General features: G+C 36.1%; 1 protein-coding gene across 2 annotated transcripts; it reads right to left on the reverse strand.

The window, feature by feature from the left end:
- Positions 1-517: 517 nt before the first annotated feature.
- wnt4 (wingless-type MMTV integration site family, member 4) lies at positions 518-21,506 on the reverse strand. 2 transcript variants are annotated; one of them, XM_026275100.1, is made up of 5 exons: positions 21,474-21,506; positions 4,250-4,485; positions 4,040-4,171; positions 2,044-2,186; positions 518-1,960 (listed from the first exon to the last, which is right to left on the reverse strand). In XM_026275100.1, exons 2-5 carry the CDS (start codon positions 4,371-4,373, stop codon positions 1,490-1,492), a joined length of 870 nt encoding a protein of 289 aa, XP_026130885.1. In that variant the 5' UTR covers positions 4,374-4,485; positions 21,474-21,506; the 3' UTR covers positions 518-1,489. The 2 variants fall into 2 exon arrangements, with proteins under 2 accessions (XP_026130885.1, XP_026130884.1); XM_026275099.1 differs by lacking the exon at positions 21,474-21,506 and adding an exon at positions 14,457-15,097.
- Positions 21,507-22,014: the final 508 nt, after the last annotated feature.

Consider the following 22,014-nt stretch of genomic DNA (forward strand, 5'->3'; position numbering starts at 1 on the left):
ACAAAGCTTCATTCCTGCCATTATTCCATGAATAGTTTCTATAAATATTTATTGCTCTTGTCGTGATGCCATGATTTTTTGGGTGCAGCCTAGGCCATGTCACTAGGCAGCTGGCTGACTGGTACACGCACTGGCACTGCTCTGATCCATCAGACCTGGGGATTTCATAATAATGAACATTTTCGCTAAGTCAAAATGAATGTTTGTCATAATCAATATTATGCAACAGGTGCGGTCATTTGAGCTTAACTTGAATTGACCCCAGGATATTTCTTTAACATTGTCAGCAGCAAGACTACAAACCAAACTTTACAAATGTATATCCTTGTGTGAACCCAATAAACAAGACTGAATAAAGACCATTAAACCCTGCTAAAAAGATAAGATTTGACCCCCAAGTTGGTTCATGTTGTTCAGCGTGGTCTTTTTGAGAATATTGTTAAATTGTTAACAGCCTACTTCCATGAATCACCATTTGCAAAGAGCAATCCACCCAATAAGCACAATAACAAACATATCAGTCTTTGACACGGCATATATTTCAATTTAACATACATTCATATGAAATATAGTCCTCTTCAGTGTATACTGTAAGTCTTTACAAACCTATGTTTCTTTTAAAAGCATACTGGATAGCAAGTTTTACTATAGAAAAGCTTGGAGTTATGGTATTGTACATAAATAATTCAGTCGCTCGGTCTGACTAATGGAGCAGGGAATGCTGGGGGATTTGTTTATTTGTTTATGTGCGTCTGGAGAGGAAAAGTCCTAGAGTCATCGTGCACAGAATCCATGGTCCAAGCACCCCAAGCTGGTAAACAATTTATGTTTGTCAGTTTCGCTCCAGATGCATGGTTACAGCTCAGCGCCAATCATCCGTCTGCGTCAATAGCTAGTTAACTGATGACTTTGATTTTCAAACAGCTTGCTGACACTTATATTTCCACTCCGTCGTGTTCGGAGCCAGTTTGCATCCCTAGTAAAGCAGGCCTTGCTTTAATACTTGCTGTACATTATTGGTGAGTGATTCTTGAATTCAAGCAGCATCACAGGAATATGGAAAACTCTATGGAAAGTACATGTAGACCTGGATTGCATATCTCAGTTAGTCCGAAGTCCATCTTTCAGGATGAAACCCTAAAGCAGCATTAACGATGAAAAGGCTTTTGAACATTGACCTTTCTCCATATTCATATGCTCCTGATCCCAATGGCACTCCTCTGGTGCGCGTCACATTAAAAATGTACTCTCTATTTGATTGCAATAAGTTAAAATAGATAGATAGATAGTTATATATATATATAAAAATAAGAGAGCAACCACAATTAAAAAAAAAAAGAAAGAGAAGAGAGAAAAATACTCTCAATTGGGACCTTGGGTATATTCGCCCCTATATTTTAAAGTCTCATGTATGACATGTTCCTCTATTGTCGCATGAAATGCTGGGGAATTTGTCGGGAAGTGGTGAGAATAAGTTCTGCAGTCTGGATCACCGACACGTGTGCATCTCCACCATCTTGCGGCACTGTTTGCACTTGACGTAGCAGCACCAGTGGAACTTACAGCTGCAGCGGTCGACCACCTCCACCTCCTCCGTGTGGAATCCGCGACCGCAGCACATGAGCTCACAGCCGTCGATGGCCTTCGAGGTCTTGTTGCAGAAGCGCCCTGCGGTTCCCAGTATGCCTGGAGTTCTGGGGTCGTGTTCGCAGAAGTCTGGGCTCGGGTCCAGGTACACCAGATCTTCGTCTGTGTGGGGCTTGAACTGTGAGTTTCGTGGAACCAGGACCTTGGTGGTGCCCACTTTGCGCAGCTCCACTTCCGTAGCACCGTCAAATTTCTCCTTGATGACGTTGCCCACTTTGCGGAACGGCGGCATTGCTTTCCAGCAGGTTTTTACCTCGCAGGAACCTGAAACACCGTGGCACTTACATTCCACTCGCATGTGGTTCAGAATTGCCTTGGGATGATAAAAGAAAGGTAATTTGTTAACAAATTATGAATGCTAAAAGCTTTCAGCATGAGGTTTGTTAGGTGTCTTACCTTCCTTCCTGCCTCGTTGTTATGAAGGTTCATTAGGGCTCTGTTGGAGGACTGTCCTTTACTTCGCTCTCTGACGTCCACAAAGGACTGGGAAAAAGCAACCCCATATGCAATGTTATCTGAGCATCCTGACCACTGGAAACCTGTTGAGATAAAGGCAGTCAAAGATGGAGAAGTGTAACGAGCAATCACATGTTTTTATCAGCCCATCTGGAAACAAATGTTCTGCATTGGCGATTTTTGTCCAGGTTAGTGACATCATGGGCCAGATTTACTATCAGTTTGCGCCAGTGCTAACCCCACTTTCGTGTTAAAAAACTACTGTCTGGATTTACTAAAGACACACAGTAGGAAATTAGCGCTGAAAAGCTGTGGACACAGTTATTTTTGCGACTCATCTTACTGAATATGCGTTTGTTGGAGTTTCCTTTTCGATCGGTAAATTTATGGGAGGACAGTCTCTAAATGAATCATGCAACACCGTTTACTAATATTTATGCTCATCAGTTCACTGGTATTTCACTAGTGTAAGGGAACTAGATATCCATGAAGAACTGTCTATTTTATATGTATTTTTATATTTATATGAAATAGTCTGCAGTTGTTTTGTGTATTTTACTGTCATTTACTGCAGAGGTTTTCAAAAGTTTTGATGCTTTTTTATTAAAGGTGAGAGTGGGGTAAGTTGAGTCAGTGGGTAAGTTGACCCACCCCCTGTATTTTGGCAACTGTATACTTTTACTGTCATGTGACCTTCAATTTTGGAATACCTCATCATTTCTGCCAAAGTGAAAAGGAGACAGATGTGAAAGGCACCTATTTATTGTTTTCAGCTTGTCAAAGTAATATCTTAGCATTACATCGAAGCAAATTCTAAAAATATTTTTGATGCATTTAGGCGATTAAGCAACATATAAAACAATGTAAGTCATTTAACTAAATATTAGCCTGAATTGGTAAGCTAGCTAGTTTTTTTTTTTTCCAGATATGGGGCAAAGTGAGCCAAAAGCTGTGGGGTAAGTTGAAATCCTTTGATAAGAACCAGAAGATGTTTTTCATCACATTATAATCATATCTTTCCAACTGTAGTCCCTGATGGCCTTGACATTACCATGCCAAGAAACTTTTTACTATAAGGTTTATTAGTTTCAGTGAAATTTATTCATTAATTCTAATACAGTGTTTATGTGTTTCATGCAGTTTTATGTTGTTTTTGGGAAGGATATAATTTTTGTGTTCAACATGTTGTTTTAGAAATGCCAACAATTAAAGATTAAAATGTAAACTTAATTTGGTGATTTTTTTTGTTGTTTAGGTTAGCTTTAAAAAAAGAAAGAAATATGACTGCAAAAGGAAATATGGTTAGTTATGATATTCTAATTATTAGAAATTCGTTTTCAATATATTGAATTAGTTTTAAAGAGATAAATGATTCAATTTCACACGGGATTGAATCAGTTTAGTTCAGGCGGTCATTTAACACCCAGATGGTGCATCTTACCCACTTACTTGGATCAAGTTACCCCTAACCTTGGCCAAATTGAGCCACGGGAACACTTTTTTTTAAATATAAGAAGCCGTATTTTTTTTTTTAGAACACTCTGTCATTGATACATTCTGATTATTTAAAAATATAGGAAACGTCATGAAATTACTTTTGAAACTTTCATTGTATCTCTGCCTTATTTTCTCTTAAATCTATACAATGATTTTCAATTATTGTAGTATATAAACTGCACCTACTGTATGTACAACATGAATTGTTATTTACCACTTTATACTGTATTATCAGTCACATGACTCTTCCTGTCTAATCTGCCATTTCTTGGCCAGGATAACACCATACACCTTTTGGTCTGGGTATGAAAGACTGATTATAGTTTCATAGCTATTTTAATCATCACAGTCCTCCTAATCATTTTATCATACTTATTAATAGCGATTTCACCGCAATTAATCAATCATCACCATCATTTTTCAAGCAAGCTGCACATACCTTCTGGACTGACACCGTGCACATTGCGGTCGCAGCCACACTTGTCCAGCTCCCCACTGCTGCAGGCTCTGGTCACTGCAAAGGCTACGCTAGCAGCAGATATGGCATACACAAATGCAGCTTCTCGTGTACCTGTGACACAAACAAGCAGCCGTTAAGCATGCACACAGTTTTATGCATGCCCGGTTAAATGAATATGAGGCTACTTACCTTGTGTGACCACTTTGCCAAACACAGGAACACTCTCTAGCGTCGAGCAGTTCCAGCGTCGGTTGCGGAACTGAAACTGGCACTCGTCGATGGCGAGCTGAGCGCCCCTGCGGACCGCGTCCATCACCTCCACATTACGCTTGCAGATCTGAACCTGCCTCTGAATGAGTCCTCTGAGCTTCTCACAGGTCTCTTCATCTGAGATGCTTCCTACCGATGACAGCTTTGCCAAGTATCTGAGAACAAACCAATGGAGTGGTGATCAATAAATGTTCATAGACTCTCATTAATACAGGCATTTGCAAAGACAGAGTCACACTTTATTTTAAGGTCCAGTTCTTGCTATTAGCAAACCATTTACTATGACTTTTGCCTCAATAAACCCCTGATTTGCTGCTTATGAATAGTTGGTAAGGAGTTGTTAAGTTTAGGTATCGGGTAGGATTAGGGATGTAGAATATTGTCATGCAGAAAATAATGCAGAGCCAGTATGTTAATCATAGATATGCTAATAAGCAACTAGTTAATAGTGAGAATCGGTCCTTATACTAAAAAAATAAAAATAAAAATTGTATCTAGATGCTGGATTTTTTGGGAGTTTAAAAAAAAAGAGTTAATATAATTTGCAATATTAGAATGTAGAATATTTTTTATTTTTTTTTTTTTTTTTTTTACATACTGTAAATATTATCATATTTATTATCAATAAACTTTTGAATCGCAGTGTATAATCTTGCAAAAGATTTTTATTATAAATAAATGTTGCTCTTTTTAACTTTTTATTCATCAAAGAATCCTGAAAAGAGTATCACAGGTACCAAAAAAATATTAAACAGCACAACTGTTTTCAAAAATGATAATAAATCAACATAGTAGAATAATTTCTGAAAGATCATGTGCCACTGAAGACTGGAATAATGATGCTGAAAAGTCACTTTTGCATCACAGGAATAAATAATATTTAAAAAGTACAGTAAAATAGAAAACCATTATTTTAAATCACAGTAAAATTTTGTTAGTTTGCTTGTTTGTTTTTCTGTATTTTTGATCAAATATAAATTCATCCTTGATGAGCATGAGAAATTTCTTTGAAAAACATAAAACATTTTACTGTGGTCATTTTACTAATTTAATTATATTTATATAAGTTTTACCAGATTTTGGGTTTTGTATTATATTTTTTTGTTTGTTTTAGTTCAGTCGCTTGATTTATTTGTTATAGGGTCTGACCCATGCATTGTTCCACTAGTTTGGTGACCCAACATAGGTTTTTCATTGACTTCATAGCACAAACAGTACAATAAACACAGCTGACATAAACAGCTTTGCCCTCCTTTGACGTTCTTGGAAAGCTGTGCTAGACAGATGACGTAAGGGTGATGTTGGGAGAGACGGATAGAGACTATCTTCATCCATCACCTCCAGGGCCAGGGGGTCGGGGCAACACCATCACTTTAAAGGGTCTTCTGAGCTGCATCTCTTTAAGGCACCTTATAAAAATAGCCCTGTGCTACAACACATCGCACAGGTCTTCATCCGTACACACCGAGCTTGGTCTCATTATCAATCAAGACTGCTGGAGATCAAAGTCTTGACTGTTTAAAGTCTGTGCAGATGAATTTAGAGAGTTGCGTGCAGGTGATGTTTGCAAGGGTGCCCACGAATGGGTTTGTTTTGCAGTATTTGTTTCTAAAGGTCTTTTTGGTGTGGTGCTGGGTAATTCCAAAATGCGCCCAAGTGTATTGCGGACGTAGGTCTTAAAAATGGCTTTGAAGGTGCTGTGCTGTAAATACTCAATTAAGTTGCAAGATCTCAAGGTTTACTGATTCGGATCGTAGCTCAAGGCTAACCCTCAAAATCAGCACGGATCGGATCTGACTCACGAAAATCAGCAAGGGTCGGATCTGACTCACAAAATGCTCATCATGTAAATGCGAATATTTACAATCTTAAAAAGTAGGGTTTAAAAGGGGGGTTTCGCAGCGATGCAACCATTTTTGGTAAAGAGCACCTTTCATGGAAATCTTTTTCTTATTGTAAAAATCATTTTAGAAATCTAAAGAACCATCTGTGGAATGGAAAGAACAAATGTTCTTAATGGAACCATCAGTGCCAACAATAAAATCAAAGAGTAAATTTAAAAAAAAAAAAAATTTAAGTTCATTTCACAAGCATTACTTAAAGCTTAATGTACTTTATGTGAACTCACTAACCAATAATTTAGCTGAATATGAAATAAACGAGTTAAAGCAGACTTCTAGTACTCAGCATTCTTTGTGTTAGGGAGAAAGTACATGTTTAAATTAATAAGTGCTATTTTTGTTAGAATCAATATAATAAAGGATGTGTTAATGTTTAATGTTCTTTTAAGTTGGGATTTTTAGAGGTTTCTTTTAATGATAATCTGCAATTGTTACCTTCAAAGAGATATTTTAACCTATTTAATCTATTTTTTTTATTCAGTTAAGCAGTTAACCAGCTAATCTGAAGTTAATGGATTCACATGTATGTCAATATTACAGTTCATGAATGTTCAAATGCAATTAACATTCAAAATTAAAAGTTCTACAAACTCATTCTTTGAGTTTGACTTAATTTTGACGTAACTGTCCTTGATTGTTTGATATGAGGATTTAAGTTCAATAAAGAAGCTTTATCTTTTGGTTTTGAGGGCTCATCTTAACAAGTTAAAATGGCACGTCCAGCTCCCTGCAGCTGGTAGCGGTGCATCCCAACCCTCTCTGCTGCTGACAGGAGCTGATTTTGAAGGTCACAGCTGGGACAGATAAGAAACAAACACCTCCTTGTCCACGGGACCATCATCTCTGCTCTCTTGAGCTTTGATAACGCACTCCTGTCTGGCCAGAAGATGAAGCATGACATCAGCGGAGCGGCCAGATGCACATGCATTATGCTCGGAGGGCGTTTGACTTTCTTTTTATAGCATCTGTTGACGATTGCATGTTCTTGCATGCATGTTTACAGCTTTTGTTTGTTTCACTAGCAAATTAGCTCTGTGATCCTGACCTGATAATGAATCTGGCAGCCAAATGGTGGAGGAGGCCCATCCGTTCTGGCGGGATAAGCACTGGAATATAATATATCAGTGCCAGATGCTCTCATAAGACTTGCGCTCGTATCAAGCTCGGGATTTTGACAAACCAACACCTGAAGAACGGCCGGCTGCGTATTTGTCTGGGAAAAAGATTGTCTGAGACCTTGAGAGAATCTTGTTTCCCAATTCTAGCTCTCTAGCTTTCTCCTACGTACTCGCTAATCGCTGTGCTGAGTTTGCGAAAACAAGGGGAGCCGCCTGTGGGATTTTGTAAAAGAATGGGAGATGCCTTCCTCTGCGCTTTCTGGGAGGTTTTTGCGGGAGCATTCCACCGGGAGCATGGTGCCTTCTTCCTTTTGTGTCATGTTTGTGTTGAATTACATTGCCCTGGCCTTCGAGCACTGTTGGCTCCAGATGGCTTAGCCAAGCGCGACTTAGCACGCAACCATGCCATACGAGAGAGTTTGAAAGAGAATGAGAGAGCAAAAGAGAGTGGCAACACATACACACGCCTGTATATATCCACTCGCTTTGTACTGCTGTCAACGTATAAACACACTTAAAGTTATATAACATACCAACGCTATCTCACGGCCAATTCGTGCGTATTTTACGAGGTGGCTTATTCGTACGAATTTGTACGATCTCACTCGTACGATTTTAGGTTTAGGGGCGGGGTTAGGTGTAGGTCATTCGTACAAATTCATACGAATTGTGCAACTCGTAAAATTTGCCAACTATTTGGCAACAATCGTATGAATTTGTACGAGTGTGGTCGTACGAATTCGTACGAATAAGCCACCTTGTGAAAAATGTACGAATTGCCGTGAGATCGGGTTGAACATACCCTACTGCTCATGCTCACCAAGGCTGCATTTATTTGATTAAATACAGTGATATTGTGGAATATTTACTATTCCAAATATTTATTTCCTAATTCTTAATATATTTGAAAATGTAATTAATTCTTCCTGAATTTCCAGCAATATTCCTCCAGGCTTCAGTGACACATTCTCCTTCAGAAATCATTCGCTGATTTGCTGTTCAAGAAAATTTCTTATTAATAATGATGGAAGCAGTTGTGCAGTTTTATAGTTTTGTGGAAACCATGATCATTTTTTTTTTTTTTCAGTATTATTCCATGAATGGAAAGTACAAAAGAACCTGACTTTTGAATGGTAGTGTATAAATATATGTTGCAGCTCAAAAGCTTCACTTCCTCTCAGCATCTTTTTCTGAGTTTATCTAATAGTCAAAGAATGGACGTTGACATTTCCTGTCTCTCTGCTGTAAATCCCTGAAAGTAAATGCCAGACCTGTGCAAGCTACCGACAGCAAGTAAACATGCGTGCTACGGCGTCCAAGTGCCACAATTTCATGATGTTTACCAAAATATTTGATATTTACATATTTGTCAGTTGTGCGTCACGAGGCGCTCATGTCTGTGTATTAAAAGCTGTTTCTCTGAAAAAAATTCAGTGTTAGGGGCGTTTAAGGGAACTGATGCATTTCAGGGCTTCGTATTTCACCCACATATTTCCATTTGTATAATTATTATTTTTAAACACTACCTCCATTTAAAGACTTTTAATGTCCCTCTGCATTACCAAGGAGTTTGTTTTGAACAGAAACACTATTGCTGTTACTAAAATGCATGACTGTTGGCAATGCTCATACTTTTCCAAAAAACTTTGTGGGAAACTCATCCTGCACCGTTTGTGGCACTGACAGGAATGATATATTAAGTTGTTCAGAATTTTCCTTTTCTAATCAATCAGATTTGATTTTCACAGGGCAGATGATGAATTGTATTAAGTATGCAACCAACCAAAGGGCCATAAATGACACATGCCAGCAGCCTCTCAGAACCTTAGCAAGCAGTAAGGCACTGAGCTGGTGAGTTTTGCATGCTTAAGCACATCTTGTGTTTTCATTAGGAGAAGCACAATTCTTTTTCCTAATGACCTTAAATAGTTAGCCATCAATATACAGTAGGGAATTTAAATTTTAAAGAGTGTAAATATTACTTTGAAAAGTTGAAATTATTAACTTCAAAGGTTAGAGGTTGGAAAGATTTTTTTTTTTCATGTTTTTAATGCTCACAAAAGTTGCATTTATTTAATTAACAATACAGGAAATCAGTATCGTCAAACATGATTACAGTTTTATATAATATGTAATTTATTTTTTTCAGTGATGCAAAGTTGTTTTCAGTATCCATTTCTCCAGTCTTCAGTGTCACATGATCCTTTTTTTCTGCTCAAAATTTTTTATTATTATCAATGTTGGAAACGGTTGTGCTGCTTGATATTTTTTGAAAAGCGTGACTTTTTTTCAGGAATTTTTGATGACTAGGAAGTTAAAAAGAAAAGCATTTATCTGAAATAGCTTTTTTTCAGCATTATAAATTCAATGCCAATTTAGGAGTCAATTTAATGCATTTTTGCTAAATAAAAGTATTAATTTTGTAATTTTTGAATGGTAGCCTAAATATGATCACATTGTAGTCACACCTTAATTCTCCTTACAAGATAGATTGAAAATACAGTCAAGATGTCCTACAGAAAGATGCCAAAATGTGAATCAAATATCCATCACAGAATGCGACATGTTTTCAGAAACAGATGTGTCATTCTTGCACAACAGTGTCTCTCTCATAAACAGCTCTCGTTTCCTCAATAACTCAGTGACTCATCGGGATTTCTAGATCTTGCAGACTATTCACAGCACATGCACCAAAAAAGCCATTCGTTAGTCTGTTTTAAGTTCTGAGTGTTCATCTAGAGCTTCAGGAGTCTTATTGCATTTACACAATGCTTATATTCAAGTCTAGTGGAGGTCTTTAACTCTAGAGGGCAGTGTTTTCTCATTTGTTGACAATATCCTAAAAGATTATCACTGCAATTAACTGACCAATCAACTTCAATTAGCAGTCAGTCATATTAATCCTATTTGAAGTCCAAGAATCAAAATACAAATCACACTTATGCCATTTTGTTTCCTGGGTTGTTTTAGCTTGTTTATCTTCTAGCAAATTAAATATTGAATATACCAGATATACCTCATGAAAATGCATTCTTCACAGACTTTCAGAGAAGTAATATATATATATATATATATATATATATATATATATATATATATATATATAATAAAATAAGTAAACACATACAGATTAAATACAGATTCATTCAGCTTCACTATTTGTCCGATATGAATATCTGCTTCTACAAAACAAGACTTTCTGGAACATATGCCTTCAAAACCAAATGAAAAAAAAAAAAAGATATTGAAATATAATTTGCATCAATTCAAGATTGTTACAAAGTCATTCCTAACTTGTTCTGTTTAGGTGTTCACAGGCATAGGGGAGTTTTGCTATTTTGTTTATGAGAGAAAAGAACTTGAGAAATGTCGATGAGATGGGACATAAGAATACGGAAGTAAAGGCCAAAAATATATACAATTAAATGTTTTGGTTGTGCGTGAGGCCTTTCAGAAGAGCCAATGTGGCTCCTGAACTCAGTTTGCATTTTTGAAAAGCATTTTTTCTGCAAGAACATTATTGTTTATTATTGGGCTCTCGATTAGACACTGTTCAAATTCATCTTTTCAGTCTTTCTTGCACTGTATTTATCCGTCACCTGTCTTTTTATGTAATCTTAAACATTGTATTAGTCTAGTTGAGGAGGGAAATGGTGGAAGTTACCTGTTTTGATCAAATTAACCTTTTAATAGGCTGCAGTATGAGTGGTGGGATGTGACAACAGGTTTATAGCTTCATGTTATTTGTGTTATCAGTGCTCGGCGCCAGGATGTATTTTGCATTAGAGGTTCCTCTCTTCTCATGTTGCTCATCAGCTGTGAACTATTTATTGACCATCCTGTGCAAATGTCTCAACCACTGTTCTTTCCATCCCATTCAATGAGAGACACTGTTTCACTTCCCAAACAAATACAACTGCGTGGTTTGGTATTATATACATAATCACAACTGCAAGTGTGTTTTTAGATTAGTAAACCTTCTTTGACCTCAGCATGTCAAAAAACATCTGGTAGACACCAGGCAACTCTTTCTTTAGTTCTGCAATTGTTGCATCATGAAACTAGAAATGGAAAATTCCTTAAGATAATCTTTAAAAGTTTAAAAAGGTTGCATATAGGACTTATGCTGGTTAATAAAAGGAAATCTTGAGATGAGTTTTTTTTTTTTTTTTTATGCTCACTATTAGATCCAGTGCAGTGAATGGGTGCCGTCAGAATGAGTCTAAAACATCACAATAACCCACAAGTAATCCACACGACTCCAGGTCATAATTTAATGTCTTAGGAAATGAAAAGCTGCATGTTTGTGAGAAACAAATCAATTTAACTTTTTAACTTTAACCCGTCTCTTCCATAATCAATATTATAATAAAGCTTTCTCCAGTGGAAAAGCCCCTGTTGTCTTCTCACATCAAAATCCAACAACATATTTGTTTAGTTTTTGCTTGTAAACAGTGCACTTGATCTGTGCATATTTCTCTCCTGATTCAGACGAGATGACTTTTTCACTGGAAAAGCCTCAGGCTTGATGCAAATATAAAAGAAAAAGAAAACCCTGATGGATTTGTTTTCCTTCAAGCAGTTTAAACATGCCGCTTTTCGCTTCACAAGATATTAACTGACAGACTGTTTGACTGTTTTTTTATCAGCTGTTTGGATTCTCATTCTGACGGCACCCATTCACTGCAGAGGATCCACTGGTGAGCAAGTGATGCAATGCTAAATTTCTCCAAATCTGTTCCTATGAGGAAACAAACTTATCTGTATGTTCCAAGGATGAATAGATTTTCTTTCTTGTTTTTATTTTTTTTTTTTTTTGGTTGAACTCTTCCTTTAAAGAATGGATAGATTAATAGAGTCCGGATTTTTCAAAATAATTCTACAAATTATTTGTTCATCTACAATAGGGAAACTGTTCAATCAGATGGAAAAGACATAGCACACTAAGTTGGAGCAGACGGAAAGTTTGCCAAACCAAGATAAAAGCAATAGTTATTGCTTGTCAAAATGCATTAGAATAAGGATTGAAAGTGACTATTTGCAGTGTTTATTTAGAAAAGATTTAGTTTAATAACATTTTACCATCTGTTATTTATAGTCTCTAATTAAAGATTAATTCCTGGCATTTTTAATACAAACAAACCGCAAATGGTCATTCATAAAATATTAAAGCAATGTAAGCTTATATTTGCATGAATAAGCCCATGCTGTTGATGGAGGTCTGAAGATGTGCAGGTGCAGTACAACTGCTCTCGTGACCTGCACCTGCACCTCAACCCTCTACAGGTGCTGATGGATGTGCTCAAGAATAATACAGTACATTCACACAAATGAAAAGCTCTCAACTGTACTTCAAAACCTTTAATTATGAATATAGAGTAAAGAGTGGACTTTTATACCCTAGTAAAGAAGAGAAAGTTATTTAATGCACACTTCCGATTAGAACTACAAATGCTTTTACAGCTTGATACTTTTTAAGCACCCAAAATAATGTATTCTCCTGTTTTCAGAATGTTTATATTCTGATCTTTCAAAGAGCTCGGAACCAAGACACTTAAACCTGAAGAACCTATAATGAAACACTGAGAACTTTTTAAAGTCTACACCTAACCTACTATACAGCAAAGCCATTAACGCACTTTTATTTTTAAGATATGCAACCAACAGGAGACAAAACAGAAAGAGTTTGCTTACTCAGTCATACCTTTAATCTGATTTTATTTGAAATTTAGACAAAACATAAAGAGTGTTTCTTAATCTAAATCTTACTTTAAGATCAGCCATGATAAAATCACTGTTTATTTCATCTGATCTAAAATAAGACTGCTATGCTGCTTAGAAGTTTTACCTCAGGAACATGTCTCAAGATGATCTTTTTTATAAAAAAAAAAAGTGTGCAACAAATTTACTGCAATGGTTTAAATTCACCATCTGTATTAATTGTCATGCAGTTGACACTGAGCAATATTTTTTCTACTTTATTTTAACAATTAAAGTTAAGAGAGAGGAAAATAAAAGATTTAATGTTGTTTTGGATAGCAGGTTTTAAGTTTTTACTCCAAATGTGGGATTTTCCTTTTGTTCAAATGAACCGTAAACTTCAACCTCACAGTTCTTATCAAAACTTAAAGTTCAACTTCAATTAACTACTTTTTTTTTTTAACCTGTAAATAATATTTAGTGTGTCTTGATCCTTAGATTACTTTTCAGCTTCTTGCCCACGTGTTGCTCACTCAACTCGAAGCGATCACATTTTTTGTTTGCTAAAGAAAACCTGTCTAATGTCTATTTGGCTACCTGCTAATACCTGTCCTGAGATGGGGTTGGAATAGTGTACAAGCTCCTGTCAGAATGATCATATTTTGTAGACAGGTAGGAGGTTTTCCTTTAGTGTGAAGCGTGTCCGTACATGTCCCAAACCTGTCACCACGCCTTTAGTTAAAACAGTCTTCTATCGAAAACTCAACTGCATCTGGACAGATTAAATGATGTGTTATTTCTGCCCCGAGGATACAAGTAAATAATTCTAAACACCTCGAAATGCAAACATCTTGATGTGGCCTTAACAAAGCACGCTATTCTGCTTCTTAACGATATAACTATCAAAATCATGTCATTTTTGAGTTCTTTGCTATAATCAAACATGATCACAAGTGATTCATTTATACAGCTCTCTTCAGCACTAAAGAGTGCTGTACTGCTGTCATATTACTCTCCAGGTTGCGCGCAACCAGCGCCAAGCGCGCGGCTGTGCCAAGAGCACATGAACTGAACCTCTCCAAATAACCGGTTTCATTTCCTTATATTTTGTACAGTGCATGCTTTGACATTTCAATTTTCTATTAAAGGCTACTTTAGACTTCTTAGACAAAGTTTACAACTGTGTTGCGGACTAATTCAAGTCTTCTGCGCTTTCAAAAATGTTAGGCTTATCTAGATATGCTCTTAACCTTTGCACAAGTTCGCTTAGTTTCAGATTTGTAGTTCACATGCTGCCTTTGACGTTTGCTTTTATGAATCTGACTGACTTTAGTCATAACAGTTAACCTTAAGAGTCAACCTAGACGTCAAAACATCACATGAATGGAGAAAGTGATATTGACTTACAGCCAGTTGCTCGCATTGGCGGAGAAGAGTGCTAGAAAGAGCATAAGCAGTGACCTTATCAAATACATCTTGAAAGGATAAATCAGGTAAAGGTTGCTGGCGTAAAATCCTCAGGAAGGGGTTATCAGGGCACAGCGGGGAAAAGTTGCATCGAAAAGCGATTAATCCATCATTGCGCATCCATTTGGATGAGAAGCGGGTCAGTCCGGATCAACAGTTCTTGTCTCCTCGTGTAAACAAACGCAAGTGCTCGATATAGTTTATATGTAGTGGGAGCAAAATCACACTGAGCGGTATCCTCTGATGCGATTTCTTCAGAGCGCCTGCAGCGCTTTCCACGGTCAGCTTTTACGCAGCATCAGATAAAGATGAACTACGCGCGGTCCAGCCCGGAAAGTGAGTCTAAATGGCAGCCCCGGTCCCGTGCGTGCAGATAATTCACCTAAACGTGAAGTTCAGCTCCGTTTCATGACCCCTGTGGATGCCACTCTGAATTGAGTCTGAGAGGGAATGCTAAATTTACTGACTCCTGGAGGTTTGGTAGGGGCGGCGCGTCATTTGGGGGAGGTTTTGATGTGTGAGAAAAGCAGATAAAGGCGGGTTTACTGCATGCATATATGCTTTCTCTTGCTCATGGCTGCCAAGTGTTTTTATTTATTTATTTATTTTAAAGTTCTCCAAAGGGACTCGGTGCGGCAGTGCGGCAACTATTCGCCGTGCTTGAGGTATAACTGCTCATGATTTTGGCAAGGTGTAATTTCCCTGGCCTCAGTGCCCCCAAACACAAGTACTTTGTGGCTATGATGCTATTTATAGGATGTCTAGAGTTTTTGACAGCTTTGGGCAAAAATAAACCATTGCCATTGCTGTTATTATGGCATAATATGATTATGAATGTTGTTGTCATTGAAAATGAGAATGAAGTATCAGTTCAAGACGCAGCGTTTTCAAAGGTAAAATCTGATTTATTAGGCTTGCGCAGACAAATCGGACGATTGTCTGAAATCAGTCGTGGTGGTGGTTTCACTTTGGGTCGTTTCCTGTCAGCATAGTCACAGCAAGAGTTCATCATAAGTTCATGTGTTTTAACACGGTACAGTTTATCTGCAATGGGAAACCACAAACATCTTTCTATGCTGGTAAATGTATGTGTAACTGTTTTGATCTTGCAAGGTTACCAAGCTGACAGACAAGTGCTTGACTGGGTCACTCAGAACCGCTGTTAACCAACAGAGGGAGAAAGTGAGTAACAATAACTGATGCTTGAGTCAAGGCTGGCTTTAGCTGGTTTATGAACTGGAAGACTGCTGGGTTTCAGTGTTAGGAATTAGACATTGTTCTGAAGAACCTTTTATTATTATTATTATTATTATTATTATTTATTTATTATTATTTTGTATTTTTTTGCAGCTCAATACACAGTAGAACATTTCTCATTCAAAGCTTGCTTTCGGTAATTAATTGTTCAAAATTGTTAAGACTTCATTTAATATGCTAATTTTTTTGGCTTAACTGTGATTTTATTATTATATATTTTACTAAGGCTGCATTCATTTGAAAATTACAGTAAAACGGTAACGCTATACAAATTCTTTCAATTTAAAAGGGTCTTTCTTTTATTTTATCTGATGCAAAGCTGGATTTTCGGCATCATTACTCCAGTCTTCATGATCAAATGATCCTTCATATGTAATTCTAATATGCTAATTAACGGCTCAAGAAACATTTCTAATTATTATTAACATTGAAAAAGTTGGGCTGCTTAATATTTTTGCTGAACCCATGATGCAATTTTTCTTAGATAAATAGAATAGAATAGAACAGAACAGAACAGCATTTATAAGAAAAATATAAATCTTGTGTAACATAGTATTTACTATTCATCAATTTAATCGTTGCTGAATAAATCTTTTTTTTTACATTTTTAATTTTCTCTTTAAATAATAATCTTTAATTCATAATTTTTTTTTTTTTTCTCTCTTAATTCTAAGGTGCTGTTTGAATGAGCTGACTTATGGCATTAATAAATTATAATTAGTAGAAAAAAGCCATGCAGTCGTGTTTAGATTAAATGCGTTTTAATTCTTTTGTAAATTCTCTCTCATCAGGCCTTTTAAACACCAGACTCAGTGTCTGGACCCAGAACACACTCATTGCTGGTTCTGTCCAGTTCTGCACTCCACTGGTGCTGATTTACTGAGCCTTGGCCCTCGTGCAATCCCACACTCACAAAAGAGGTGTGATCTGTTATCCCCACAGACGCCACCGATGATACTGGAGCAACAAGAGCAAGACTGCATGGAGCCAAGGAGACGAGGTTTGGACGGCCTACATGACACTATTTTTTTCACAGCTGTTGTGCTTAAACTCTCTCTTTCCTATTAAGTAAATCAGCAGGATTTGAACCACAATCACTGGTGGCGGATTGGTCAGGATTCAGACCCAAATTCTGTATCGGTTAAGATTTGGGAAGATTTTATCATGTCTTTAACTTCTAAACTTGTCTGGAGTTCAGTGTAAAAGCTATTTAATGTCACTTAATTCCCAGTTTCTCTCCTAGAAACGTGAACTTTTTTTCCCAGTTCAGCAATGAGACTGCTCTAGACATGCATGTGGATAAACAGGCAGTCAGAGATGCTGGCTTACGACCGAGAAATTATAGACATGTGCCACCAGTGAATGAATCCATTCTTGTGGCGCGAGTGCTGCAGACGTCTGGACAGGCTCTTCACAGCATGCGCTGAACATGCAAGTGTGTAACAGTCCTTGCACAGCAGACTGCAGCGCTTTCAGTGCCTAGCAACCTTTGCATGACTCCTGCATAGCGTTCGCTCTTCCTCTGTCTGGAATCATTGCTGCATCAGCCATGTCCCCATCAATACTTTAGATGTTTTCACATTTCGACACCTGAAACATATTGCCTTAATATATATATATATATATATATATATATATATATATATATATATATATATATATATATAGGAAATTGGTTATTATTTTCATTGGATATCTTTCATAAATAAAACTGTGAAAAGTAATTATAACATAATTTAAAGTAAATTGTTGTGATTAATTAATGTTGTGATAGTTTTTTAATATTAATAATATATGAACAATATTATTCAATAATATAAATATCGCGCTAACAGTAACATTAATCTCATAGTGCCTTTTGAAATAATAAGCATGGTTTGTGCCAAAGAAAAATCAACGAAATTAACTAAATTTTGTATATTGTTGAGACTATGCAGTCATAATTATACTCCTATTTTTTACATTTCATAAAATTAATTAATTATATTATATTGCAATTGTTTTGATAAATTAATAACGTATTGTACATATGTTTGTTAATGTGCAGTTGCATCGTGCTATTTATTTGTTTATTGGTTCAATAATTTATTAGTTCATTTTAGTAATTTAGTCAATTTAATATATTGTTGAGACTATGTAGTTATATTTTTATTACCAATATTTAATTATATTATGAATCTTAATAATACTATATCACCAAAATGATTAATTAATTTGATCAATAATTCATTCTAAATATTTACCATGTAAATTTATAATTTATATTGAAATAATAATATTTGTTATTGTGCTATTGCATTGTACTAATCATTTTAGTAATTTAGATCATTTAATATATTGTTGAGACTATGTAGTTATATTATTTTTTAATAATATGTAATTATATTATACATAATAGTAATATTATATTAGTAATACTATTGGATAATTAATACCATATCAACAATTCATTATAAATATTACTCATGTTAATTAATAATTTCTATATTTAAATATTAATAATATATGTTATTGTGCATTTGCGTTGTGATAATGATTAATGTTTAATCTAAACCTTATAAACCATATAACTGAAGCTTGATGCCATCAGTGAACCATTGTACTTTGCTAAAAATTAATTTTTCTCCATTTGTTTACTTATTCTTTTGTTTAGCAGAAGCTTGTGACTGATGAAGTTTTAAATTGAAGCGAACATGGGAAGAGTTATGGGGTCCGTTGCGTTTTATTGTGCGCATACTTTGGAAAGATCCAGGACATGACATCAGTATCTGTGACCCATCTGCTTAGATCTGCTTAGATCGAGTTCAAGAGAGGACGTCGAGCCCAAATTAAAATCAGATCTAAGGGTGCTGATCAGATCTTTGTCACGAATACATATATTGTTATCTTTTTAGACCAAAGCAAGCTGGCTAGAATTAGGCCGTTTAGTTTAGTTGAAGTTAGTCAGAAGTGAGCAGAGAGGTGCAGAGGTTAGACAACAGAAGGTTGATCTGATCGTCCCTGTCTGTGATAAATTAAATCCAGAATGAATGACTCCTGGGAAAGGGGAAGAAAGGGGCTTAGTCATGAAAAGGCGTTCCTGAGCGGTCCCGCCCTCCATGGCAACATGGATTGGCACATATATCTGATCACAATGGCATTCCCAACACAAACAGATTTTATACAGCTTGTGCTTGCAGAGCCATTGCCAAGGAAACAGCTTTCCAATGGCATGTTAATGGTGGTGCGCCGAACCCCTTTAACATTTACACTGAGCGGTTGGTACCATAAACATATCCCCTCCGTGTTGTGTTGACTGTGAGTTATGGCAGTATTATGGCCACAGGTCTTTTCTGGCCTCTCACCGTCATACCTGCTATCGCAAGAATTAGACTGGATTTAGCCAAGGAAAATAACTGTCAGAAAACGTTTAGATTAAGATTTAGTCATTTGTCAGAAACAAGCAATTTGTAACTCAACAGCATTAGTAGCACTGCAAGATACTTTTAGTCTTATTTTTAATTGCTTTCATACGTTATTATGCGAAGCTCTGAAATGCTTAATTCTGATTGGTCAATCCTACCACTCTAAACTATCATGTTGTATTTCTACTTCAACATTTCATGTTTAATTCAATGCGCTACCTTTTTGTGCACTAGAAATGTACTAGCAATTTCTAAGTGAAAATGATTCTTGCATCAAGGCAAAATATTTTAAATAATACAGAATTAAGTTTTTGAAAATCTGAAATAGCAGAACGTTTTCTGTAAACGGTAGGTTTTGTGTAAAGGGGTAGAACATATAGTTTGTACAGTATAAAAACCTTAATGTCTATGGGATGTCCCCATAAAACATAGAATCCCAATGTGTGTGTGTGTGTGTGTGTGTGTATGTGTATGTGTGTCAGTGGTGGACGAAGTACACAAATCAAGTACTTGAGTAAAAGTACAGATACATATGGTAAAATATTACTCCAGTAAAAGTAAAAGTACTCCTTTTTCAATTTTACTCAAGTGAAAGTACAAAAGTACTCAATTTTTTATGTACTTAAGTAAAAAAGTACTGCAAGATAGATGTTTGCAATTTTACATAGGCTACTTAATTTAATTTTATATTAGCACAATTTTTTTGTAATCCTACTGCTCAAAATACCTGGGATTTTTTCCAAAATAACCACTATATGGAGTCAAAATATATTTTTGTTGTTGATATGGACTAAGCTGATGAGAGTAATGCTCACTGTGAAGCTTACACTGTGATGTACCTGAGAGAAAACAGAGATGACCATCTGATTTTCACCAGTAAGAAAAAAGTATTTTAAAGTTAGTTTTTTACAGAACATCAAAGTTACAGAACAGACCACATACAAAGAGTTTTCTTTATTTTCATGACTATGAAGATTGTAGAGTCACACTGAAGGCATCAAGGGCTATTTGACCAAGAAGGAGAGTGATGGGGTGCTGCGCCAGATGACCTGGCCTCCACAGTCGCCGGACCTGAACCCAATCCACATGGTTTAGGGGTGAGCTGGACTGCAGACAGAAGGTAAAAGGGCCAACAAGTGCTACGCATCTCTCGGGGAACTCCTTCAAGACTGTTGGAAGACCATTTCAGGTGACTACCTCTTGAAGCTCATCAAGAGAACGTCAAGAGTGTGCAAAGCAGTAATCAAAGCAAAAGGTGGCTACTTTGAAGAACCAAGAATATGACATATTTTCAGTTGTTTCACACTTTTTTGTTATGCATATAATTCCATACATAATTCCACATGTGTTAATTCATAGTTTTGATGCCTTCAGTGTGAATCTACAATTTTCATAGTCATGAAAATAAAGAAAACTCTTTGAATGAGAAGGTGTGTCCAAACTTTTGTTCTGTACTGTATATATGACATGATAATAAGGCCTGAAGTTAGGAAGAACATTTTAAGGAAAAAAATAATAAAAAAAATTTCATAATGATTTTTTCCTTCTCAAATCTTGTCTGTGGTTTAAAAACACCCCTGGCCAAACGGGGTGCATCTCTTCCCACTTTGATAATTACTGTAGTTACCATGTTCTGAACATCACATCCTTTCTTTTCTAACCAGATGTAATCTATCTGTATGTAATATATATATATATATATATATATATATATATATATATATATAGATAGATAGATAGATAGATAGATAGATAGATAGATAGATAGATAGATAGATAGATAGATAGATAGATAGATAGATATGTGTGTGTGGCTGAATAAAAATATTTGGAATATTTATAAAAATTACATCAACTTAGCACCAACAAGCTTGTTAGCTAGACAGTTAGCATCAGCTAACAATATTTACTTATTTTCAGTACGATGAACATTCATGTCTGTCTACTCGTCTAGTTAATCCAAACAATATACATATGTATAACATTACTGTCGATAAACAATATAAAAACAGACGTCAGATAGGACATTTTAATACAACTGTTAACATTACGGCAGCGGTGACTTTGAACATGCATGAGTTATTGTATTTAATCTGTGTTGTTTTAAGGTTTTTTTTTTTTTGTTGTTGTTGTTGTTTATTTTACCTTAAATTGATGTGTCTGCATCGTCTGCACTCGAGCATTTGAGTGGGCTTAAATAGATCTACAACGGATTTAGTTCCCAAACAACTGACAGTTTTGACCTAAATATGATTTTCAGTTACAATAATTACTCCAAAATTTCGACAGAACTTACTTTTAGCAACATCAGACGCACGCGCGCTCACAAGATCTCCCGGTTCTTACTTCTGGTGACTCGCACTAAACGGTTCATTTGAATCAGCGAGTGGTCGACTCCAGAACAGCTGCAATCGGATCATTCTAATTCGTAAACGAATCGTTTGGTGCGATTCGCGATCCGATTTAAAAGTTTATTTTGAAAAGACTCGGTTCGTTCATGATGAATCAGACACCGCTTCTGCGTGTCGGAGCACATGATATATTATAGGGAGTAACGATATGTTTTATGAAATGTAGTGAAGTAAAAAGTACGATTTTATGCTTTGGAATGTAGTGAAGTAAAAGTAAAAGTTGCTCAAAATAAAACTACTCCAGTAAAGTACAGATACTTGAAAAATGTACTTAAGTACAGTAACGAAGTAAAGCTACTCCGTTACTGTCCACCACTGATGTGTGTATTATTCCTAGCATCGATTCTGGCAACTTCTCCCATTGGAAATCCTGATGAGCACAACACGGATGACGTCCCGATGAAAGTGTTTACAGGTTCCTCTATC

Source organism: Carassius auratus, chromosome 11 (genome assembly GCF_003368295.1).
Source record: "Carassius auratus strain Wakin chromosome 11, ASM336829v1, whole genome shotgun sequence".
Taxonomy (NCBI): Eukaryota; Metazoa; Chordata; class Actinopteri; order Cypriniformes; family Cyprinidae; genus Carassius; species Carassius auratus.

What these genes read in the sequence shown, in the direction of transcription:
- wnt4 (XM_026275099.1), bottom strand. Translation starts at nt 14,524, where the DNA reads ATGTATTTGATAAGGTCACTGCTTATGCTCTTTCTAGCACTCTTCTCC. An exon ending in TGGCAAAGTGGTCACACAAG is followed by an intron (nt 4,172 to 4,249) that starts GTAAGTAGCCTC and finishes TTTGTGTCACAG; the next exon opens with GTACACGAGAAGCTGCATTT. An exon ending in GCACGGTGTCAGTCCAGAAG is followed by an intron (nt 2,187 to 4,039) that starts GTATGTGCAGCT and finishes TTATCTCAACAG; the next exon opens with GTTTCCAGTGGTCAGGATGC.